The following is a 26,839-nucleotide window of genomic DNA, read 5'->3' on the forward strand; positions in this document are numbered from 1 at the left end:
AACCCTTATACTGGTTTCCTTTCAGCATTTCTTTGGGTCACACGAGTGCAGGGAGGATGTCATTATACACTGTTGCTCATAAAGTTGGAATAAAATATTTTTTTCCTTTTTCCATGAAATGATTGTGACAATGTGATTTATTTCATTTCACCTGGGTAATTGGGACACATAATGTAATCATTGCACCTGGTCAAAAGTGATTACTGATGCATTTAAATAGGAATAAACAGAGGATTGTGTCTGAAAACAAAATTATTCCAACTTTATGGGCGACAGTAAAGTATCTGTGCCTTGCTGCAAAATCAGTGTGCCAGCCTCCAGATTTGTTATTTATTGCTAGAGGTACTGTACGTCTCTCTCGAATTCATCTCCCTGAGGTGACTCATCATTAATATTCCTGCATCCATTCCATCAGTGTGTCTGCGCAAGTTTACTCCAGTTTCAAGGAATTCACCTGCATATCCTGCACTGCTGAAATATGAAGCAACTAAAAGCAGGATGTGACTGCATGATGAGTTATGTGAAAATCAAAACTTGCTCCACCCTGAAAGTGAAAGGAATTTTCTTGGGAAATAATAAAACATGTCTATTTTTATCACAAAGCCCTATTAGTGGATCTAGATAAGAGCATGTGGACCATTTCTCATGTCCTACTCACTGTTAAGTAACAGAAGAAATAATCTGGAAGTGATAAAGATGTTGTTTCTCTTCTAATAACATCCTGTCTAAAATACGCAAACATGGTGCTGGTAGAGCTGAAAACACTCAATCTGTCTCGAAATGTGGGTGTGTGGGTGTAAATCTATGCGCTGGTGACCTTAAGAAGTGTGGGCATAATAAAGCCTTCTACCATGCATACAAAACATTTTTGACAGTTTATCATGTTTGTTCCTTACTTAGACAGTTTTTTAAAAATGTATTTCTTGAAGCAAAGAAATGCTTAAGCAGGGATTTATGTAAACATCTGTTTCATCACATGATGGAATAAAGATGTGTACATGAAGAATATATGTGTATATAGTATATATATATATATATATATATATATATATATATATATATATATGCAGTGAAATATACTTAATATTAGTTATAATGATGTTACATATAAATAACTTACACATTATCCATCAGTTGACCCATGTCACAAACAATTGCACGATGCATCAAAGAGAGGCATTTTAATGTTGTAGCTATCTTATCTACTTTTAAACTGTTATGTATATATATATTGGTCCAATTTGCAATATGATTTTTATATTATCGTTTGTTTCTCTGAGTTTGTTAATGAGAAACATTACACCAGTAATATATGTAAACACATGCAGGCATGAAACAGATATATAATACATTTTCAATTACAATCAGTTGAAAACCATAAAAATGACAAAAAGACAAACTTCAAAATGCAAATTTAGCAGTCATCACAGAATATACAAACTATTAACAAACTGATTTTCTGAGCTGTTATTGAGGAAATGTAAAGGGGCTCAACATGAACAAAGACTTCAGTGGTCTAAATCTTAAAACACTCAATCTACAGTGTGCATAATCGCCCATAATAACAAACAGTCTCTAATAAATTGAGTTCACACTTTGACAAGATATAATAGGCTATGTTTCATGTTTACAAGAATCTGTTTAAATGTGCTAAAAATACATCATAACTGCCAGGCTATGTAACTTCGCCTGACTCATAAATATATCCCACACACAAACCGCGATCCACTGTACAGAGGGTGTGTTCGTGTGTGTGTGTGTGTGTGTGTGTGTGTGTGTGTGTGTGTGTGTGTGTGTGTGTAGAGAGAGAGAGAGAGAGAGAGAGAGAGCATGGACTCTGTCCCTCTCCTCTCAATGCACCTCATTCTGGACCGGGGCAGCGCTACCCGAGAAGAGCAGCTGAGCAGAGCTGCAGTAAAGCACAGAGGAGACATTGTTAGAATCAAATGAGTAGAACAACATCATTTCTTCGACTTTTCGCGGGGTTCATTCTCATTGCGACAGGTAGGCTGAATTTATGGTCGTTATAAATGTATAAACCCTGATGTGTATTTTTCTCTTAATTGCCATGTATTTTTCACATGCAGCGGTCATATGTTAATGATAATCTGGGTTCTAAATATAAAAATAGCTTCTTAAGCAAAGAAGAGACGTATGGTCGTCAGCATTAACAATGTGACAGATGAATTGTTATATGCAGAACTTTGTTTTACCCAGGAGGGAGCGGTTTCATATGACAGGAGAAAGACTCAGATCATTACCACCCAAAGCAAAGTGGTGACTTAAAAAAGTTTTCCATCACCAAACAAATACGCATTTGAATTTGAGAAAAGCAATTTTTTATTTATTTATTTATTCATTTATTTATTTTTTACAATTACTCAGTATATTACCAACTTTATTCTTTCAAAGTAAAGTGTTAAATTGTCATTTATTCTAGTCGAGATGTTTGTCTAACACTGTAGTAGAAATGGCTTTAGCTCAACATCGTGAAAGAAAGCTGAAGAAAAAGCAACATTTATCTATCAACTTTTTAACTAGTGGGCTCTTGAAAAGATTTTTGCATCTCCTACCATCGATGTAAAACCCCCCATTCTTTGAGCTCTGGTGAATATGGTCACCTTGTTGGGTAAATGACACATTCATTTTTAATCTGCTTCCATTTTAGGGTATTTTGGTGTAGTTATCTCATCGTGGGGTTTCTTTCAAAGCAAGTAGGGATCCAAAAAACTTTCACTTTGTTTGTTTTTGTTAAAGCTCTTACTATTGTTAAACTATCCATTGTTTTTTATTACTGCTACTCCCCTGCAATTTAATGAGTAATTCCAGCCTTTTAATAGCTTTAAAATGATCACCATTATTTCAGTTGACCTTTGCACATCAATACTCTGTATCACACAGTTCTCTGTGCTACATTGGGCCTTTTTTCAGCAGTCATTGTTTGCTCCTAGCTGACCTTCTTTTGCACAGGATTGCATAATAAAAAGTGAAAGGAAGATTATTGGCAATATGACCATAGACCACTTGCATTTTTGGCTATTGTGTTATCTTTGACACAGGGATAACATCTTTTTTTTAAACTTTTTTTTAATAACATAAATATTTCCTGTGAATAGAAAAGATTGTATGGTATATAATGACTAGACTTCTGCTTCCTTGACTAAGCCAGAATATCTCACCCTTTTTATTAAAGAACTACAGCTTGTGGGATGCAGTTGTTGAATTAACCCTCTTTTTAAACGACCTTAGTGACAATACAGAAAAGGCAAACGCTGCAAAAAAATGTTTCTCTTGTAGCAAGTATGCAAATATAAGATATGTTCCTGCCATGCTGTAGGTGTGCACGGCTCCTGTCCCATTGAGCTGAACCCCCCCAGTGTTGTGGTGAGATATGGAGACGCCGTCTCAGTCAACTGCAGCACATCGGAGACCATGTTCGACGGAATGGGCTGGGAGGTTACAGAGGGAGGCATAAGTCCAAAGAAGGTCAACCATTTGACCTGGTCTGTGAAGAACCTAAAAAATTGGGACATCTCTCCGCAGTGCTTCTTAAACCCATCACCAGAAAGCACATTTGAACAGTGCACCAAGGAAGCAAAAATTGTACTTTATAGTAAGTCTTGCTTATTCAGCACATAACAGGCTGATGCGATGACTTTATCTAATAATTTCTTCTTTTTCTCCAGCATTCCCAGAACAGGTCAGCATCAGCTCCAGCAGTGGTTTGATGAGAGAGGAGGAGGAATATAACTTCACATGTCACATCCAACATGTAGCACCTGTGCAAAATCTCACTGTCAGATGGTACAAAGAAGATACGCTCATCCGTACAGACACTTTTAACAATACCAGTAAGAAACCAGTGGATCAGTCATCTGTGTACAGCTTTACAGCGAAAAGACAGGACAATGGAGTCACACTCCGATGTGAGGCACACATGGACTTGGGGCCAGAAGGGCCGCAATTTGATTTATCATCACAAGGGTATAACATTACAGTTCACTGTAAGTATGTCATGTAGGCATTTTTCACAGTGTTTTTTTATGTTTTATAGGCCAAAAGATTAATCGATTAATTAAAAAAGCTAACTGTTAGATTCATTAGAAACGATTTTTAGCTGCAGCCTTAAATTTCACTTGACTATAGTTTTTCAGCCTAATAAGACCATTTCTAACACACCAATACATCGGTCAGATCTCATGCCACATTTGTCTTAGCTGCTTTTCATCTGTTAAGTAAAGGTAAAATAATAAATATTCGTTGTTTTCGCTTTTGTTTAGTTGGACCAGATGTCAAATGTCCCATCAACAACTTGCACTTACAAGAAGGGGCAACTCTGACCAGTCGATGTCCTGTGGAAGGAAATCCGGCCCCCTACGTAAGATGGATAAAAAATGGAAATCCAACAGACCCGGACATCCCTCTGAGCAGGAAGAATGCAGGGGTGTACATTCTTGAAGCTGAGGGCGCTTCCTCCATCAGAGTTGAAGTCCAGGTTTTTGTGTTGTGTGAGTGTTGCATTCAGTTTACAACAGAACTACGAAAAGTTAAATTCACTTCCACTTTTCTCATTCTTCTATGGTATTTTCTATTTTTGATAATATTTATTTTTTAGAATGTTTGCACTCAGATGCTCAGGTCATATAGTTAACTAGAAAAAAGGATACTACAAAATTAGAATTACTACAAATACTACAAAATAAAATGATTCTATTACAACTTAAAGCTCTGGTTATAAGCTGTCATGGAGTTCTCTTGTAAACAAACAAAAGAGTGTTACTTACCAAAAACATTTTCTGTGCATCCTGGAGGTTTTGTAAGTATTTAAAATCCTTCCTTGTTTACATCCATGTTTACCAGCTTGCAGTCTTCTTCTTCCCTGTCTTTCCTAGCACGTTGTTATGTTTTTGGGTTGTTTCCTCCATGTGTAGATCAGTGGACCAGTATAAAACCATTGGCAGGACTTCATGCACATGTGCACTTCCCTAGGGCAACTAGAGATCATAATCATCACAGGGTACTTTTAAGTAGGCCTACAGAAGTATTGTCAGCAAAATATACTTACTCATTATGCACACAACTCAATGTGTTATATTAATATATAGTATATATATCATACTTTGGATTACTCTTACTTAAACTTGTTTTAGTTGGTTGAGGTTAATTTTAACAAATTTATACACCGTTGGGCAATTTGATACATTTATGTATATATATATATATATATATATGTGTGTGTGTGTGTGTGTGTGTGAATATATATACATGCTTTCTATGCAAAATCTGCAAAAGGAACCTGTAAAGTGCAAGTATCTCTAAGTAACTGTACAATGTTATATTCCATCACTGTCCATGTAATGTATAGTTACTCCACTGTAAGTCTAATGTAGAAAATGTTTCTGTGTTTTTGCTTTCAGATGGACCAGAGTTGAAGTGTCCAAGCCCTTACACTACACTAGAGTACGTTCATCACAACTTCACCTGCATCGTTGAGGGTTATCCAAAACCTGAGATCACATGGTACAGAGATGGTGAGGAGGTGGAGCTTCCAGAGATCCTAACAAGACGTGACGCAGGGAAGTACCTGATCACAGCTTCAAACAGTGTGTCAATTGTCAACTTCACGGCGGACATTACTGTCAAATGTAAGTCATACTGATGAAAACTTTGAATACTTTGCTCAGCATGAGTGATTCAGTATATTACACTGGCACATTTGCTTCTTCTCTCACTTATATTGTTTACATTGTTGTCTGCAGACCCACCATCACAGATAGTTGAGCTTGAAGACGCTGAAGTTGAAGTTGGTTCTAATGTGTCACTGAAATGCTCCTCCATGAGCAACCCACGACCTCAATATATCTGGAATTATTACCGGACAGACAATGTGATGGAGGAAAATGAAGATGGAGTGTCCCGTCTGCTCATCATCAATGCCACTGCATACAACTCCGGCTCCTACACATGTCGCACCTTGAATGAGATAGGAGAAGTCTCTAAAACAGCCAGAGTCACTGTGAAAAGTAAGGTCAACATAGCATTTGACACAAGTTGTACAGACATCCAACTCGTACAGAGGATAACTCCTATTGACTTGATTTTTCCACTAGTACCACCAAGAGGTTCACATTTGTGCCTTTGAGTGAAATGTCTCATCATGGACAGTGGTTTGAAAAGTAGTTAGTGGTTTGACCTAACATCACTGATGTTAGCATTTAGCTCATTTAGTACTATTGTGCCTATTTTCAAATAATCTATCTATCTATCTATCTATCTATCTATCTATCTATCTATCTATCTATCTATCTATCTATCTATCTATCTATCTATCTATCCATCTAGGCTACCAATTAATCAAAATGTTACAACCAAGCCTGGTGCCTTGGCACTTTAACTTGTAGCCTATTTGTACAACATTTATAGACACAGTGGGTATGTGGGCTTGCCGTGCGCGCGTATCTGTGTGTGTGCGCGCGTGCGTGCCCAGTGTTGGGGGGAGGGCTGTTTCCCAGTTTCCTCTCCGGTGATGCAGGGCTGTGGGAGCTGACTGTGCACTGAGTCCATGCAGCCATAACTTAGCTTAGCCTTTTGCCCGAAAAATCAACAAGTCGCCGCTGTCTGGTCCCGTATGCAGCTGAGGAGGAGCAGGAGTCGTTGTTAACAGTCGACAGTGTTTGGGAAACACTTCTCGAGACTTTATTCCAATGGAGGATTTAAATTATTTTCGTCTCCTTTCGGTCCTTTTGACATTTGAGCTGCTGTCGCTTTGTAACGGGACAGAGTCGAGTAAGTTGTGCCTCTTGGGAGCAAGTTACAGACCTCATGTTTTCTTTTCTGTCGAGATTGAAATGGCTCGATTTAGCTAATAGACTTGTAAATGACTGAAAGTGGGATTGTTTTGGGCTGTTCATATGGCCTGAGTGATTAGGAGCTAACTTTAGGCAACACAGTGGTGTTTAAAAAAAGCTTAGAGGAAGCTGGAAAGTCTGAGTTTAATGAGTCACATTCATGTTACATGTTGTATGTGCTTTGAATAGGAACAAATGATAATGATTGGTGTGTCAACGCTAGTGGAAGTAACATTTCTTTGGTAAGTTGAAGTGTGTTTGATTAGTAAGTGTAGGGAATCTAATCATTTAAGCCTCCTCTTACATCCTGTGTATATAAAAGTTCTTTAAGCAGTATTTATATTTTTTTAAAATAAGGAAAAGGGCTGGGTAAAATATAACGCATTGTACTGAGATATGAATGTTATAGCAAGTCCAGCTTAAAGAATGGGTGGCAGCAAGTGCAGTTTCCTTAGGGAGGGGTATATCCTTCCTGAGTTTTTTCCACTTTGCCTCCTGAGATACAGCTTTTGTTCTACAGTCCTGTGGCTATTAGACATGATTTCACCGCAGCACTGGATGTGGAAATGTTGTGTTAAGATAATGGATGTGTGTTGACTTGGACTTAAATAACATTTCCTACCCTCACTCTTCGTTCCACAGATGCCAGTCAAGAATGTCCCATTGAAATAACTCCAGACAGGATGGTGGTACAGTACCAAGGAGCAATCCAGGCTGCAACGTGCAAACTGACATCCAGCAACAGTAATTTAATAGAAAGATACTGGCAGGTCGAGAACAACAAAATTTACAATGAAAGTTGGTATGTTAACACCCGTAAAGACTGGGACTCGAGGCCTGTTTGTGCTGGGACGTTTGTGGGATTAGGAGCATGCCATAAACCTTTAAACCTCACTCTCTACAGTATGTATTGATATTCTTTTTTTTTTTTTTTTTTGTACTTTCATTGACATCAATTTAGAATCATGATTTACTCTGATTTTTTTCCCACTCCTCTACAAATCACCTCTATAGAAATGCCAGATAGTGTCTTCATCAGTCCTGTCCAAAACTTGAGCTCATTGGTAGTGGGCGAAGAGCTTCAGCTGCAGTGTCACATTATCCACGTTGCTCCTGCACAGAACCTCGTCGTGCGCTGGTATAAAGGGAACGACACCTTTGAACCACATATCAAAGGTGGGGTATATTTATTTATGTTCTGCCTTTTCTGTGAGGTCAAGCAAATCTAACAGTGCTAGCCAAACTTGCAGTTCAAAAGAGACGTGCTGGCATGAAATAATCAGCCAACATGCAAAAAGAAAAGAAAACTTATGAAAGACAAGCTGGAACATATATTCACAGACGTAATGACTGCTGATTTTAGATTAGTTAAAATGTCCAACTGAAATGTGAACATTTGTAGTTAACTTTCATCAGTTATCTTAATAATGTAATTCTTAATTTGCCTTATTGATCAGATATTCCTCAAATTACGTTTACTAATGTTGACACTTACAAGATACACTTGTACGTTTCTGTGCTCAGCAACAAGCACGAGAAATGCACTGCGTCTTGATTTATAGTGTGTTGCACAAAAGGCAGATGTTCCTTTAACAAGGTGTTTTGTTGACACTTACACCAAGGTCTCCTACTGCACTTAAGCTTTAGCGTTGTTCCTCACTTGTAAGTTGCCTTTGATAAAAGCATCTGCCAAAAGAGTAAAAGTAATGTTTATTTTCCCACAGTTCAACAGTGTGTATGTAAATGTCACATCAAGACATCAGTTCATGTTGACAGTGAGTGAAACATGTTTCACCTGCATCCCAAAAGAGTCATGCTTCACTGTCATCATCTTTAAGACTGATTGTTAAAATGGAAACAAATTCTGAAATTACAGGTAGTTTGAATGAAACATTGTCTATATCTTTTCTTTTTTTTTTTACTTAATTACTTACTTACTAATTTTCCTCATAATGTTTATTTGTCCGTCAGGCTCGTTGCAAGTGAATGACTGTCTGCCTGAGAACAGCAGAGACTGTGACATCAGTGTGGTCAGATCTCCAAAAAATGTGTTGTCCACTATCACCATCACTCTGGACAGAAAGCACAACGGGGCAGAGTTCAGATGCGAGGCTCAGATGGACCTGGGACCCGAGGGACCACAGCCTCCTCCAAAGAACATGTCCAGTCCTCTCAACATCACTGTCCGCTGTGAGATCACATTTACATTTGCAGCTCAGCAGTCACGATTAAGATAATACTGTACGATGAAGTGATGATGAGCATGTCATCACATCATTCCAGTGGGATAACAGGAATCTTATGAGACTTTCAATTCAAAAATACACAAAGACCTTGTTAAAAAAGGACAGTGTGTAACATTTTTAATTGGGGACACCACACCTAAATAACATAACGGCACGAGTGTAGTTTCACTAAATGTACCATAATTCCTTTTGGGTCATCACAGGTTGAATATTATTTGACCTCATAGTGCTCTATTTGCCTCTATGTCTCAACAGATAAGCCCATCATTAACGCCACAAAGCTTCCACAGACAATCCCAGTGTTCAGAGGTTATCCTGAGGAGCTCATCTGTGAAGCCGATGGTCACCCACCTCCAAAGATCGAGTGGCACTACAGCCCAGACAAAGTTCCCCATGTGACTGGAGACACACTCATCGTGTCTGAAGCAGGCCTCTACAACTGCACTGCCACCAATGAAGTTGATTCTGTCTTCTATGTGGTCAAAGTGATTTTAAAAGGTAACAATCAAAACTTTGTTGTTTAAACATGCACCTCTAAAAATCTATCATAGATTTTATTCCCAAATCTACAAAGTGTCCCAGTAGGGAAAGTGGATTTGTGGCAGAGGGTTTGAAGCCAATAAATAAATATTTGACTTCTCCCCTCTACACAAATTATGTAAGAATTTTCATGGGTTTCTGTCACTCAAAACTTTTTTACTTTACATTTCAAATGTATTTCTCCCCACAAGTTCTCAGTGTGACTATAATCAATAAACTGTCACTCAGACCAAATGTAATAAAAACTTTAGAGGGAGCAATTCAATTAAGTTCAATTTTATTTGTATAGTGCCAAATCATAACAAACATTATCTCAAAGCACTTTACAAAGTAGGTCAAGACCTAACAATATTATGGAGGGAAACCAAACAGTTCCCATGATGAGCAGCACTTGGTGACTGGACTCAGGGAGGGCGTCTGACTCGTCCTACTCAAACAGATCAGAGAGAGTGACCATGAACAGTTGCATATACTGTTGATATGGGTATTTGCACTATATCAACATAGGTAATGGCATTATCAATAATAATAATAATAATATAATAATAATAATATGTTTTGTATTGGCAAATCTGGATCCTGCAGCTCCAGAGTCAGAGACACCTGCAGAATGAGGACAGAGAGAGGGAGAGACAGAGGAGAAGCACAAACTAGGGGAGAGAGAAAATACAAGTTTAGTTAGAGAGAGAGAGAGAGAGAGAGAGTGTTCAGTGAATCAAGGGAGTCCCCCAGCAGTCCAGGCCTATAACATCATAACAAAGGGCTGGTTTAAAGCTCATCTGAGCCAGCCCTAACTATAAACTTTATTAAAGAGGACAGTGCTAAAGAGCACTAGCACATAATTAGTCAACAGAAAAAGGTCAGCAAATTCTGCAAAGTAAAAATCAACTTTAAGTAGCAGATCGAAAGCCTGTCAAAGGGGATTCTATTCAGCTATTTAAATTTATTTCTAAATGGCGGAGTTTGATTTTTCTGAGCGGTTTGCGTACAAAGAAAGACACAAAAAGGCAGAAGGCCAGTGGAATGGTTGGAGGTTTTGGTAAGTTTTTGTTGAAATATTGACTTGTTTTCAATAATCAAGTTGTAAATCAAAATGGCTTCCATGTGTCACAATAATAATACAAATCAGTTAGCCTGTCTTCTTGTCTGACCATAGGTTAAAGTATATATTTAAATTGTAAGTAGATAATTAGCTGCCCTTTCATAATTTTCATTTGTGAACATGCATGCAGACAGTGTAGAGCATGTTTGTTGAACTTATAGGAGAAAAACTGAAAATGTAGGAATAAAAAGTTCACATACGAATTGTTGCATGTCAGAAATCGTGACACTTGTATTTAAAGCTGATTATTTTTGAATTTTTACATATTAATATGTTGCTTTTTTGATTGATTTCATTACAGAGGACTACCTGCCCCTCATAGCTGGATTTGTGGCCGTCACAGTAGTTGCTATCTCCATCGTCTTCGTCTTCATTTACTCAATCTACTACACGAACACCAAGATGCGCCGCTACAGCCTTAAAAACCCCAAACTCAGCACCCACAATGGTAACGTAGCTCACAACGGCTGGGACATGCAGTTTCCTATGACCAAACTGTCTTAGCTGCTAATACCCCAGAATGGATAGCTGACCACTCTGAATGAGCTGCATCTCTCTGCCACCACAATCTACAGTGTTTGAAAGCCTGAATCACATTTCAGACAGCAGGCTCACACTGGACTGTTTGGAAATCTTTTTAATACCTCCAAACTTCACACGCTCTGTTATCCTCACATGTATTTTCTTACATTTAGGAGTATCTTACACTTCATGGAATAATCTTATTATCAAAATCAGCAACCTTGTGTTGTAAATTTCTATATTAACTACTGGATTGTACCTGTTTTCACTGGACAGAAAGAACAGGGGGAGCAAGGACTCAAATATTTGGCAGAAACTGGATATTTACTCATGAGCACAAACTAGTCTAATATGATTATGAATGTTTTTGTTGACCTTTTTTTTTTTATTCTGCCCCCTTAATATTGACTTAAACTCAGATCACTATGTATGTGATTATTTTTACAATTATTTATAGAATGTGTTTGAAGAGGTGTTGGCCCTGAGACTGCGGCCGTTTTAAAAGTACAATAACAGGAAGTGTGCTGTTGTACTTATTTCCATTGCCCGCTCGCCCCTCCGAAGGTGTCAATGATGGTGTGAATATCACTCGCTTTGCTCAGTGTGCAGACACTGTGTGCTTACCGATCATTGTCCCTTCACTGTTCTTTGTACGCCACTCTGCACTTCTCTCTGTTTGTGGCCTTCTCCGTGCCTGGCCCTTTGTTGTGCCATACCGTACCAGGCTCCAGCCTTATGGAACAAATTGTCTTGTTCCACAGTTGTATGCTTTTGTATGAATTACTGTGGCCATTATGGCCTAATGCCTATTAGAACTGTATATTCAGGATGTTTTTTTAATGCAAAACCTTATATATATTTATTTATGAGAAACAGTAAAGATGGAACAAATTAGTATTGAGAGCAGATGGGCATGTAAACCTTGTGCAAGATGGAATAGTTGGTGGAGTTGAAGGCCTACCTGTGAAAACCTACATTGTAATGTAGGTTTGTAATGTTTGTGAATACTGCTGTATATATTTTTGACTGGTGTAAAACAGTATTTTATTATTAAAATGTGGCTTTTTAAACAAATTTCTTTGTTACTGAATATGCACCCCACTCGTTTACAAATACTTCTAAGTTGCACAGCTGAAATCAAGGTGAGAAAGCAGCCAAACTTGTAGGCTTGTATTTGACATGTTTAAATTTATATTATTCTTAGTCTTAGTCTAGGTAAATCCACATCAGAGCACTGACCTTTGACAAAGGATAACAAGGGATCTAAACATATAATATCAACCTAGTAATTATTATACAAACTTTTACTGGGCTTGTGTTTTACACAACAAGGAACAGACCTCATTTTACTGTGCTGCTGACCCTTGAGGGGAGCACAAGCTCGGACACTCGGACTCTGCCCTGTATGCCACTATCCAGCAGACAGCTCTGATCAATTAGGAACAAAGCTGTGGAAGTCCTGGGAACTTTAGCTCCACGCAAGACAAAAGGCGCCCAAATCCTCGGTGTTTTGATAAACCTACTCCTCTGCGGGGCGCCGTGAACTGGAGCCAGCAGGTTTTTCCGGCTAAGTAATGCTGCCTTCCTGTCCTGTAGGAAATATTGCAATTAAAGTTATGACTCAAATGTTTTGGGGTTTCCAGCTTGGACTTTTTGGGATTATGGGAATTGTATGAGCATCGTATGTGTAACACGCATCCTCTTCTGTAAAGCTGACTGTGAAAATGTTCAAAGAATGAGAAAATAAGAATATTAACATTCAGTTTTCGCTCGTTGCTGACAACTGGCCCGCCTATTTCCGGTCTGTGTGCAAAGCTAAAATGACTTTGTATGGATCATCTCATTTTACTTATCTATTTCTTCAAGCCATCCCAAGTCACGTCCCCGCCTCGACCACGCAAAAAATTGACTTTTCAACCTCTGGCCAATGTAGTCCAGCGAGTAACAGCAGTTTACGAGGAGCAGTTTAATGCATCACAGTTTTACTTTCGAGACTTTGTATGAACGTGGTCCGACAGGTGAAGGAAACAGGACGTATGCCACAATAGGAGTGACACGGATTTGGAAGTAACTTCGTTCGACTGAGTCTTTGATATATTTCTTTAGTCGTAACAGTGCTGCTGGTTAGTACACAGGCGAAATCATGAAGTGGCTTTTCATACTCAGTGGCTTGATAGCGTGTGCAGGTAAACCCGTTTTCTGCCGTGTTCGTTATCTTTTTATTCAGGGTTATTAACGATACAAGTTATGGTGTCAACATAGTCAAAGTTACGACGTTGACTCTTCAGCCTGGCCTACGCCCATTGTTTAATCTGAAACATGATTATTACATTTGTTGGCTTCTTTGCCTCAAATTGTAACCGGTGGGTGTTTGCGTCGATCATTTAATAGTTTTAGAGCAACTTCCATTACCTACCTAAATTTAATTTGTGTGTAAACTTTTGAAAATTTGTATCCCAAGTCCTTTTTGGAAAAGTTTGTAGTCAACAGGAAATTTTTTTTTCTCTCTTTATAATATCAAATGAATGTGAAATTTAATTTTAATGACTGTTATCACCGCAGGCACTCGGAAAGCTTTTCGAACAGAAACTACAGGGGATCTACATGTTGTCAGTGCAGTTCTACTGTGAAAACATGCATTTACAGTGTGCCCAGCGTCTGTTTTTATCATCCTGTCTGAGATCGTATCAACTAAACTCAGATAGGACTACTCCTTAAAGTGGTGACTCCTGTAACCCATACAAAGTGTCCCATGAATCCAATAGTGTATTTTTCTTAACATGCATATAGAAAGGGGCGCTCCACAACTACGGTGTTAACTGAAACTGGATGAAAGAATTGATAAGAAAAAAAGTTGTTTATGCTGTATTGTTGGATTTCATTGCAGCATTTGATGCCTGATAATAAGTTGTTATTGAATAAGTTAAACTGTTATGACTTTGAAGCATCTGCTGTTGCATGGATCTAAAGTTATCTCACCAAGAGGATATATACTTTATATTTTAATGGTAGTTATTCTGAGGTAAAAGCAACTCTGAGTGCCTCAGGGAAGTTGTTTAGGACCGTCATTGTTTTTGTTTTGTTTTTTGATTTACCTCTATTTCTGAATTATGCCACCACTGTTATGTTTGCCGACAACTCCACCATATATGCATCAGCACACACATCAGGAGAGCTTAGTGTGTTTTTATATGAGGAATTAAAGTTAATAAAACAATGTATAACTCAAAAAGTATGGTACTTGGTTCAAAATATTCATTTAAAGTCATACCTGTCTTACACTTAGCTATATGAGAGCTTTTGACCAAGTAACAGACACAAAGTTTTTAGGGATCATTTGATAGGAAAATTTCTTGGAACAGTCAAATTGGTCAGATGGTGGTGAGAATGAGCAGAGGCGTGGTTGCTATAAAACATGAGAATATTCAGGCCTAGCTATTTAACCAAACGACCAGTGCAAGCATTAGTGTGAACACGGTTAGATTATTGTTCTGTGATTCTGTCCAATACAACAGAAAGTAATCTGAACAGGTTACAGGTAGTGCAGAATAAAGCAGTAAGTATTAGTACAACGAATAACCTTTTGGCTGTAGGTTATGTGTAAAAAACCCCCCCCAAAAAACCAAAAAAAAACAGGTATTGTCATAACTAAAATCCCACAAATATTTTATAGAGACCAATCCTTTTTTTTCAGATAGACATCATTATTCCGCTTTGTCTCCATGTAGAACTAGTTTAATACAGAGAACTGTTAATTAACAATACAATGGTGGCATGGAATTGAAGCAGCATACCAAGTAGTTTGACATCAGACAACAAGGTGTTTGTTTTTTTGTTTTTTAAGTTAAGGTTGTATTTGTTTAGTGTGAAACAGTGTAGAGTGCTAGATGACTTTCTTGTTTATATGATTTTTCTTGTTTGTGTTCCGCTCTTGAAGATGTGATGTGGATGCAGGGAGTTATTTATTCCACTTTTATTTGTGACTTGAGTTGTGAAGAGAATTCTTTTCTTGGTTATTTAAGAAAAGTAATTATTTTATAGAGCTATTGTATGTGTTGGATAGATTTGTCGTGGTGGTTGTGTTATGTATTGTGAGTGTTATTGTGAGTATGAATGATACTGATGTGTATATTCTGTCATTTAAGTATTGTTTAAAAAGTTGTGAGGACCCCAGGAAGAGTAGTGACTCTTACAATACAGTGGCCAATGGGGATCTGGAGAACAAAATCATAACTTGGCCAAAACTTATTTGTGCTATAGTGCTGTTTAATACACTGGTTTGTACACGACTGCTTGCAATGTAGCCTGTAATCCATACTGTGTGCTTCCAGGAAAGCCTGTGAGTGCCAACTGTCAAGCTGAGCTGAGCCCTCCTCAAGTTGTGGTGAAATATCGAGACACCTTCTCAGTCAACTGCAGCTCATCACCCGAACTGACAGAGGGAATGGGCTGGGAGTCTTCACAGGGTGGCATAGCACTTACAGCTGGGATCTCCTTTCTTACCTTAGAAACAGACTCTGTAACAGACTGGACGATAGCTCCAATGTGCTTCTTCAATCTCCATAACGGTACTCAGTGCTCAGAAAAACTGCCAGTCACCGTTTACAGTAAGTAGTCCTTAACTTTATCTGAAATTGCCAAGCATGCCATTTGTAATTTTCAATCATTTAATACCACTGATGTCAGGACTTGTCAGAGTTTTGTGAAACATTTTGGCACTTTTTTTCTACAGAAATGCCGGACAGTGTGTATATGCATGAGCCAAGTCCACTGGGCCCCATGGTGGAGGGCACAGTGTATCAGTTGCGATGTGATATTGCTAATGTTGCACCAGCAAAAATCCTCTCTGTATACTGGCACAAAGGAAATAAGATAATCAATACTCAAACATTTAACGAGCCCAGCCTGTCTCCAGTCAATAAGTCATCTACCTTTGATTGGATCGCCCAGGGAGACGATAATGGAACTCAGATCTGGTGTGAAGCAAGGCTGAACTTTTGGCCAACAGGACCAAAGCTTCCCATGATGCAGTCAGAGTCACATGAATTGATCGTACTGTGTGAGTTCTTAACACCCTCATCATATAACCACCAAACATTCGGATTTGCAATAGCATGTTTAGCAAGTTTTGTCTTTCTCTGAATGCATTTTAATTCCTCTTTGTTTCTCTTTTTCTGTCTGCCATTTAATTTCATGTACGTCCTCAGACCCACCAAAGTTCCACACGCCATCAAATGAGACGCAGGAAATTCCAGCTGGTATTGAAATGATTTTAAATTGCACTGCTAAAGGAAACCCAATGGCAGTATACAGCTGGAAACTACCTGAAGCCATACAAGAGAAGATCAAGAATCACAATGGGAATCAGCTCATCTTGCCCCAGTACCTTCAGTTTCCAGGGACATACACCTGCACAGCGTCTAATGAGAGGGGCAGCCAGACCAAATATTTCACTCTTATCCAAGCTCCAAGTAAGATCATTACTCCAAGTCATTATGTTCCTCACGTTGTTTTACTCCGTTTTTGTCTTACAGTGAAGACATCATTCTATAATTCCCTCCTGCTGTTGTTCTCCATCAGGTAGTCACCCCGGAACCACGGCTGGGATTTTAATGGCTGTTTTCTTTGTTTTAATTTTCATTTTGGGATGTGTGGTTTATCACAAGCAGAGAAACTCTTCTGTTGCAGACCAGACAGTCTAAACAGATAAGCTGAGAGAGAGAATATAACAAAAACTCCCATCTCCCACAGGGGACCGAACAACCTTTGCAGCCATAGTTGGAGGATTTACCTTCCTGGCCGCCCTGCTCATCGTTGCCGGTCTCATTTTTGTGACATCTGATGGCATGTTTTCTCTCAACAAAGGCAGCTATCTCAGAGGACAACCTACCTCATCAGGACCTGTATGAATGAGGCTGACTTTTTTTAATTTTTTAATTTTTAATTTTATTAAATTTTGCATGGCTTTGCAATGAAAACGTAACTTTTAAATGTTCTTTTGTGAACCTATCAGTTAAATGTCTCTTAATGTCTTGGGGCATGGGTTTTTCTGAATGCTCAGTTGATGGACTCTGCTGCGCCTTTAAGACTGCATAATCCCATCAGCTGTCTTCAAAGCTCCACTAATCAATATTGTTGTTTAAACAAACAGTATGGTTACATGCACTTAAGAAACCAGGTTACTTATAGGAATCAGGGTACACAGGTCATTGACGAGTGCACTGTAGTGACCTGGTTATTGTTTACATGCAACAGGTCGGTGATCTGATTTTTCCCTTCCCCAGAGTTTATTTTGGCAGCATGATCCACTTGTTTTAAATGCTGTGGTGATGTTACTTCCTGAGTTTGTTTTTTCATTCGGGTACAGCCTTGCCTCACAGCATGATAATGTGTCTGAGTTTTGCAAAGAGACCAATGTTCAGTGGAAACCAACTCATTCAGATTGCCAAAGGCTACTTTGTGTTAGTTTCACTTTTAGTCTGACTTTGGATGGAAATGTTTGAGTATGCATCATCAGTCATTGTAGTTATCGACCCCTTTACCCTGCCACTCTGCTGTCCCAGCAATACTTTCCCTGTCTAAAATCTTTGTCCTGCATATGTGCACGTGTAAAAAGCTGACTGTAACCTGTTTACTTAGGCGCATGTAAACACACCGACTGCATAAAATTCCTGTTGCACGCATCAACATGAACACCAAACACAGTGGCTCTACTGAGCTTTTTAGCTTCCTTTAGCTCATTGTTTTGGCTTTATGGCCTGCACATTTACTGTATTTTTCAGTCTAAAACGCTCTGATCACCCTTGTATCCACCAGCAGCAGGAAGTTGTTTCCAACAAAAAAAGCTCTGATAAACTCACTTTATGCTACCTTTCCGACAGGAGAGAAAATGGTGCAGACTAAAACAGCTGAAAGAACGATATATATTGGAAACATTGGACCTATATTACCTACCTACTTTCCTGATCTGCCACCAAATGATCAAAAAGTAAATATCTTTCACATGAGATCAGGCTACTGATGGAGTGGATCCTCATGTTTTAATCTACTCAGGTTTATATATATATATATATATATATATATATACACAGTTATGTTCATAATAATAGCAGTGTGTTTATAAAGGTGAGTAAACCTCAAAATTCTTCAAATAAATAGTATTTTAATGAACACAAATGCATTGGGGACACTGCACATTCTATTTCAAAGCAAGAAATTTGGAAAAAGTAATTGAATTTGATCATATTTTACAGAAAGTCAAGAAATATAATGTTCAAAAAAATAGCAGTGTTGACATCTTTCTTTACAAACTCAAAAATGTACTGTACAAACTAAGAAATGCTTGAAGATTCAACTTTCCTGAGAATCATAAACTAATATTTAGTTGCATAACCACGGTTTCTGCTTCACATCTGTGGTACATGGAGTCGACCAACTTCTGGCACCGGTCAACAGGTATTGCAGCCCAGGACAATTGTACTACGTTCCACAATTCCTCTGCATTTCTTGGTTTTGCCTCATGAACAGCATTTTTTATGTCAGCCCACAAGTTTTCCATGAGATTAAGGTCCGGGGATTGTGCTGGCCACTCCATTACTTGAATTCTATTTGTCTGGAATCATGATTTTGCTCGCTTGCTGGTGTGTTTGGGGTCATTGTCTTGTTGAAACACCCATTTCAAGGGCATTTCCTCTTCAGCATACGGCAACATGACTTCTTCCAGTATTCTGATGTACTCAAACCGAGCCATGATCCCTGGTATGCGATAAATAGGACCAACACCATAGTACGAGAAACATCCCCATAATGATGCTTGCACCACCATGCTTCACCGTCTTCACTGTGTACTGTGGCTTGAATTCAGTGTTTGCAGGACGTCTGACAAACTGTCTGTGGCCCTTAGACCCAAAAAGAACAATCTTACTCTCATCAGTCCACAAAATATTACGCCATTTCTTTTTAGGCCAGTCAATGTGTTCTTTGGCAAATTGGAACCGCTTCAGCACATGTATTTTTTTTTAACAACAGGACTTTGCGGGGGCTTCTTGCTGGTAGCTTGGCTTCACATAGACGTCGTCTGATTGTTACAGTACTCACAGGCAATCTTAGATCTTCTTTGACCCTCCTGGAGCTGATCATTGGCTGAGCCTTTGCCATTTTGGTTATTCTCCGATCCATTCAAGTAGTCGTTTTTCTTTTTCTTCCAACGCTCTTCACTGTTCTCATCAAAGAACAGTGTCTTGAACGACCCATTTTACTCTGTTTTTCAAGGACAAATGCACAGCCAGCATATGCAGCGTCAGTTGCCTTGATCCTTAAATAAGGGCCACCTGTTTAACACCTATTTTTTTTCACATAATCAATGACCTCACTAATTGAACTCAGCACTGCTATTTTTTTGAACACGCCCCTTTCAGTAAATGATTCAGTTTCACAGAATCAGCAGCATGCACGTCATGCCTGTTGGGTCTGTTGGTTTTCTATACCTTTACTAAACCTTCTAGAAACTTACTTGCAGTGTAGAAGTTGAAATTCTAACAAAAACAGTGATTTATCTTGCTAGTGATGTGGGACTGCTATTATTTTGAACACAGCTGTGTATATATATATATATATATATATATATATATATATATATATTTTTTTTTTTTATATTTCTTTTACACTATTACTTATCAGAGCCTGCACTGCAGCTACAGTAATTGCTTGAGGGTGCTTGGAATAATGCAGTGGGGTATGTTGCGAGTGAGGTTTTTTTTTTAATTCTTATTTTATTCATTTTTGGTGTATGAATTAAGCACACACTATTCTCATTTCATGTTTTGAAAATTGTTTTACCATGTGTTTTCTATATATATATGTGTGTACAGTGGTACAGCTCTGGAATGTTGAACTATTTTTGCACTGGAGAGACTGACCATGCCATTTTCAATATTGTGCCTTCAATTTCATATGATAAGACAAAATGTTGCTTTATTGAAATGACCTTATTATTGACCTCTAGATCCTATCGTTTGTCTGATGTACCGGTACAGAAAAGTGCAAAATGCTGATATTCATTTGTAAACCTTTTCATTATGAAAGCTGAATAAATTGAAAAAGGGGAAGTTAGTCGTTTACAAGGTTTGTATGTGCAACTTGTGCATATACATTAGATGTTAAATAAAGCCAACTGCTCCGTCGGTGACATCCTTTGGCAGAATACTGATTGAGGCAAAGTCAAACCAGTGTCTTTCATGACTGTTTCCCTGCCACCTTTTGTCTGCCCCTGAGCCCCCCCCTTCTCTCTCTCTCTCTCTCTCTCTCTCTCTCTCTCTCGCTCTCTCTCTCATTCAATCTGGCTTACATTATACAGTGCTGAGACTGCCATACTAATTAGCACTGAACAAAGTGAATGTAAAGGAGAGCATTTGTTATCCTGCCCACGGTTGCCAATATAAACCCATTTTTTCTGAAACCATGTTCTTTATGTTCAGTTTCTGTCATTCCCACTGAAGGTTTTGCCAGAAAGCACTGTTTGTGTATGCTCTGACTGTGTTGCCATAGCAACCTGGCAGAGTGGATATTGCTCAATTTGTCATGGAGTTAAAAAAAAAAAAAAGTTTTATCATAAACACATATTTCTCTTGATGCCTGGAAGAGGGAGCAGTGAATTTTAAAGTGAAACAAGCATGTACTGTAATCTGTGCATTGAGATTCCCAGCTGTGCTCGCCATAAATACACCAAAAAGCATCCGATTACTCGCTCACTTGCACCGCAGTTGCAGTCAGAGCTGTTCTGTCTGTGCAGCATTCTGGTCACAGTGTGAGTCTTACAAGCTACATGCTGCACAACACCAATACTCCTGCCTGCTGGGATTTCACAGAGCATGGAGTCCTGGAGCAAGACGAAACTAGCATGCATACAGATCTGAAAACTGGCTTTATGTTCACAGCCAACAACAACACAAGAGATCAAATCATTGCTATCAAAGCATACCGTGGCTGCACCTAAAGCTGGAATGTAAAAACTTAAAAAAAACAAAAACAAACTTAAGTCTATTGAAAGCACAGCTCAGATTTATGTGGTTTACCATATTCAATGAGATTTACATGGGTCAGAGGTTGGAGGATAACAAGGTTTGGGCTTTAAGAGACAGTTTTATGACTTCAATGTGATCATGCTACAAATTTAGAGCATCTCAATTCGGCTTATTATAAATATACCACAATTTTGCTCTGTAATATATCAGATATGAAAATGGAAAATGTATTATATAAAGTATATATATATAAGAGGGGTATTAATATTATATTGGCTATACACATGCTGTGGTATTTATCATAGATCTTTACTTTCGTGCTGAAAAGCATCTAAGATTACTGCGGTTCAAAAGATCAGGCTGTGTTTCTTTAGAGGCCTGCCACCTGTTAAATTTCCCTCTTTCCCTTTTACCCCCCACCCACAAAGTCAGCTGGGATGAACGGGGCCCTTTTGTTCCGACATCGTTCCCTGCAGAGTTGCCAAGCTTGTTCAAGTTGGAATCTTCTTTCCCTCGCCCCTTAATCGACGCCTCAGTGCAGAAAATAACATGGGGAACAACTTTCTGAGATGGATCCTGACGTTTTGCATGTTTTATTCGGGTAAGATGTTTTTTCCCTTTCTCTCTTGTTACAGATGATGGTCGGCGCAGTAATTGTTTTATGAAAATAGTGATAAACGAAAAGGCAAATAATGACCTCTAGTTGGTGTTAATACGTGACAACGACCGTCAGTGCAACAGCGAGTTAAAGCATGTTTATTTTTAAGGTAGACAGACAGTCCTCGCATTATTAGGTCACTGTGATTAGCATCAGATCTGTGTTTAAGTGGCTACACTATATTCTTCTATAAGATTATGAGGAGCTACCGGCTGTCAGTTAACTGTAAAACAACAAAACTATACTCAATGCACATGTGCATGTTGGACTTTACACTCTTCGTTGTCGGTTGAATAAACTGTGGGTGAAATCCTGTAAGTAGGCCTACAAAGTATAGCCTACATTTTGTTGTTTTAACATAGAAATGAATAAGAAACCAGATTGCTATACATTCACTATTATACACAGGTGTATTTAAGAAATATGAGGCTGACTTCTTGAGTGTTGTAACACAGTTACATAATAGGTACATGCAGCCTACTTGTATACAGTGAATATGAAAGTATTACAAGTGGATGATGGTGGTAATAACACCATGGTGATGGTGTTTGCTGCTGTATGTCTCAGTGTCAGGTGAAGGTTGCTCCCTAATCCTGAAGCCCTCCAGGGTTGTGGTGGGCTTTGGGGAGCCGGTGTCAGTCACCTGCGAAGCGGCTCGCCCGGTACGTGTCCTGGGCTGGGAATCGGCCATCAGTGCTGCACACACTCAGCAGGACCTGTCCGTCCAGTGGAAGGTAGACAGTCTCATTGATTGGATAGAGGAGCCCATCTGTTATGGGGTGTTTTTCACAGCTCCCAGACAATGTGAGGAGAAACTCAATCTCGTCCTCTACAGTGAGTCAGCTCTTGTTTTCATACACAGTATAGAAATGGATGAATTGCATAAACCTGTTTGACTGACCTGAACCCTTGCGTATCATTCATTTAGAAACCCCAGATAGTGTCTCCATCAGGCCTGTGAACCACACTGGCCCCATGGTGGAAGGAAAAGAGTACCAGCTGCTCTGTGAGGTTCAAAACATCGCTCCTGTTCAGTATCTCACCCTGAGGTGGTACAGAGGGCAGACCGAGGTTTATAACCACTCCTTCGCCGACCTCACATCTTCCTCACCTGTCCAAGTGTCCTCTATCCTCGTCGTCACGCCAACCAAAGCCGAGAATGGAGTGCAGTACAGGTGTGTAGCAGAGCTGGAGCTTGGACCAGAAGGACCACAACCACCTCCTGCTGTGACCTCAGAGCCTCTTAACGCCTCTGTGTATTGTGAGTCATGAAGTTATAACCAATTTTTAAAAAAAGAGTTCTCACATGTTTAATACACTGAAGAGTGGTGGTACTTCTAATCCCTATGATCTTCTTTCTAGTTCCCCCAATGTTCCTCAGTCCTGAACCAGAAGTGTTGGACCTCACAGTGGGTACTGAAATCTCCTTAAACTGTACAGCTACAGGGAATCCCACACCTGTGTACAGCTGGCAATCCTCCCATCCTGCGCAGGAGAGGATGGAGGATGAAGCAGTTCTTACCTCTTCCTCACTGCTCCCAGGGACCTACACTTGCACTGCCTCCAATACACTGGAGAAGAAGAGCAAGCAGTTCATTGTCAAGGCCAAGACCAAAGGTAGAAGGGAACTCTGAAGAGCACATGTGCAAGTTGTCTCCACACATGTCCTAACCGGCATCTTCTTTTGCTTTCACTTAGGTGTTTGAAACACAGGATCGTGAGATGGGATTGGATGACCACATTGGACATACGAGGAGAATTCAGCCAAGGGGATTTTACTGTTGCTGCTTTGGAGACGGAAATGACAATGCATTCATAACTCAACAGATATTTATCAGGATCTTGCTATCATCCAGAACTAGATCTCATAAAGAAAAAGACCCGAATATACTACACTTGGCAACTGCCATTTAATTTGTCAGTATTTTAACATGAATGTATTCTTGTGGTAGATTGTTGTTTAGAATATAGTTCACTTTTTATGCTTCCCATGTGATATTCTGTATCTAATTTATATTTTTGTTAGATTTATTTTCCTATTAATAAAATTATATTATAACATTACAGATGTGTAGCTACACTTAATATAGCAATGATGACTGCATTATTGTTAATGTTACTGTTAATGCTGGAAATTTAGTACTGCAACTTTAATGCTGAATGTTAAAGAAAAGCAGGCCGTTACTGTAAATATGAACTGTTTCTTAATTTGCTTATCTTTATGAATAAAATTTAAATTAAAAACGTTGTTGTTCACATTGCTATTTATATATTTTTTATTATAATATAATTATTTTAGAAATTGTTCTACTAGTAGTTGTAGAAGTAGTGTCTTACAGCTGAGAGAGACTTTTTTAATGATATATTAATTAACACAGCAATGCTAAAAAATGCACATTAATACTTTTGGATTAAAAACTACCTACCTAGGTACCTTCTGCTAAAAGCACTTTTTAAATGTATGCCATGTACTCTTTTTGTTCATAGGGGAATTTGTCAGGTGACTGTCTGTGTAAAGCCACCAGGTGTCGCTGTTGCACCTTGTCAGAGATGCTTTTTTATTGGCTATCGACATGTCACGTGATTAAAACATCGCCTCGCAGCAGGAAGTGACATTAATGCACCTATAAGCTGGTTAGCCAATAGCCAATAAAACTGAAAAAAAAAGAAGCGGAAGGAGGAAGTGGCATTAGCGGCTAACATTAGCTTAACGACCTTTCATCCGAGATCTGAATACTACTAACTTATGCCGACTTCCCTGAACCGACAAAGGTGGGAGTGAGTCTTGAGCCTGATGTGTATTTGCTTACTACTAGTGGACAACTTCTGAAAACTGTCGTTGTGTGCTCTCTTCCAGGCATGCCACAGAAAGATCCGTGTCAAAAGCAAGCATGCGCAATTCAAAAGTGTTTACAAGGTACACAAAAGGGCACACTTGAATGCCATGACATGTTGTCAGAGCAAACCTGACATTATCCTCCTCCCGCAGCTAATAAATACGTGGAGAGCATGTGCGAGGATGTGATCAGGGAGATGCGGCGGTGCTGTGAGATGCAGGCTGGAAACTCCATCTGCTGCTCCGGGTTCAAAGACTCAAAACCTGCGGAGAAGAAAAGTAAAACATAGCTCCCTGTGGGATGCTTTTGATGGTAATTATGTCAGAAAGTGACACTGTGTCATTGTTGTATTGACCGAATAACTGCTGTGTTTGTTGCAACAGTGCAGACAGACAGATGTTTCTTACATCATGTGGAAGAATATGAATTTCCACATTTTGGCACATACGTATACTGGAGCCGGTAAACACACAGTATATGGAGTATAACTTTTATTAATGTTAATAATTACATCTGTGTTTGACAAGCCATACACCCATGTGGCCCAGTCTCAGCATAAAGCTGAACATTGTATTATAAGATGCTCAATGTAGTATTTATTAAAGGGAAGTTCGACTGAATTACTTTCTACAGTGTACCCTGTTATTTTGTCACACCCTGTCATCAAGTACGAGTTACACTTGTTTGTGCATGTGGGCGATGAGCTACACAGTTCTATTGCAGATGTAGCTTAAGGCCCTACACACCATTTGTAAACCCACACAGTAGATCTAAATTATTTTCGCCTGATTAGACCCATAGACTGGATATGAAGTAATTATTCCCTTCTCACGACTGTCGGGGCATGTGCGGATGTACTTCATCCCCCTGTCAGCTTTGTTGCACCAGTTAAAGCCAGACAAATTACACTGTTATCATTCTTTTTACTGCATTGAGTCTCGAGACCTCCCATAACTCCCATTGTAGCTCCAGTAATCTAGAGTAACTGAAAACACAGGTGAGATTTAAATATTAAATGTTAATACAAGTGTTTATTTGCATTACATGATAACTTAATTCTCAATAAAAGAAATATAGTGTGTTGTCGGAAAAGATTTTTGATATCCCAGTTGATCTGTTCATTGTTATTGCTGTTTGTCTTGCCCAAGGCTATTTTGGCATCAATCAGCTTGTCTAATGTACAAGAAAATCCCTAGTAAGCTATGCTAAACTTGAGAAATTACTTTAATAATACATTGAATTTGTCATTAGATAACCAAGCAATATCAGCTTTTCTTTGCAGAGTGCAAACATATACATATTAATGTTCATAAGACAATTGATCTATCAGGGCAGGAAATGCACCATGGATCATCATGTTCTGGTACAATGGTTTCTCTAAGTTTAATTGCCTTTGGGTGCGGTTTGTATCATTGTCTACTGAGTTTGTCATCATTGAAATACTGGTTCCCTGGGATGATGTCTAAACCAGATATTTATCGTCCATTTAATTAGTTTGTCAGTCCGTTCTAATTGAAGAATTTTTTTCAGTATCCATATTTCAAAATAAAAGTGTCTCTTCCCTCCGGTTTGATGAGGAGTAAGGCATTTTTATATATATATTTTGAGGTGATTTCCTGTATTGTATGTGCTCCAAAAAGCCGTATGATATATGAGTAGTGACTTTAAAAAGGGTTTATTCATTTAACTTTGAAAATAAGTCTGGTAGAGTGGATAAGTGTTGCACATTCAATTATTTATTTGCTATTATTTGGTACACAACTCATCCACTCCATCAAACTTTCCAAACCCATATTGAATGACGATGTTTTTGATGATGTTATTCTTTTCTTCACCACCCGCAGTGTCTGTGTTCTTCCTGAATCTTGTGGCTGATTTCACAATGGTCCAGACAGGGTATCCACAGGGTTTAAGTGCATCCCTCAGGTGTTACTCTCATGTTATCCTCTTCTCTATCTAGTGAACAACAAAGTAGTCCAAAAACTGAAAATATTAATTTAAACAGTAGCTTACCAGATGAAGGAAAAACAGCAATGATTTATGAACTTTCATAATTCACAATTC

The 26,839-nt window shown here is 38.8% G+C and overlaps 2 protein-coding genes across 2 annotated transcripts; both read left to right on the forward strand.

Moving 5' to 3' along the window:
- The first annotated feature begins 1,849 nt into the window (after nt 1-1,849).
- On the forward strand, nt 1,850-24,185 carry icam3 (intercellular adhesion molecule 3). The gene is made up of 22 exons (XM_056400757.1): nt 1,850-2,004; nt 3,338-3,613; nt 3,687-4,004; nt 4,281-4,508; nt 5,418-5,645; nt 5,760-6,023; nt 7,491-7,751; nt 7,863-8,024; nt 8,820-9,038; nt 9,350-9,592; nt 11,038-11,239; nt 13,425-13,444; nt 15,590-15,865; nt 15,991-16,317; nt 16,466-16,729; nt 17,010-17,161; nt 21,709-21,795; nt 21,916-21,925; nt 22,506-22,772; nt 22,867-23,199; nt 23,301-23,555; nt 23,637-24,185. Exons 1-22 carry the CDS (start codon nt 1,947-1,949, stop codon nt 23,642-23,644), a joined length of 4,458 nt encoding a protein of 1,485 aa, XP_056256732.1. The 5' UTR covers nt 1,850-1,946; the 3' UTR covers nt 23,645-24,185.
- Nucleotides 24,186-24,570: 385 nt separating this feature from the next.
- On the forward strand, nt 24,571-25,395 carry cmc4 (C-x(9)-C motif containing 4 homolog (S. cerevisiae)). The gene is made up of 3 exons (XM_056402075.1): nt 24,571-24,710; nt 24,796-24,855; nt 24,928-25,395. Exons 2-3 carry the CDS (start codon nt 24,798-24,800, stop codon nt 25,062-25,064), a joined length of 195 nt encoding a protein of 64 aa, XP_056258050.1. The 5' UTR covers nt 24,571-24,710; nt 24,796-24,797; the 3' UTR covers nt 25,065-25,395.
- Nucleotides 25,396-26,839: the final 1,444 nt, after the last annotated feature.

Source organism: Seriola aureovittata, chromosome 17 (genome assembly GCF_021018895.1).
Source record: "Seriola aureovittata isolate HTS-2021-v1 ecotype China chromosome 17, ASM2101889v1, whole genome shotgun sequence".
NCBI lineage: Eukaryota > Metazoa > Chordata > Actinopteri > Carangiformes > Carangidae > Seriola > Seriola aureovittata.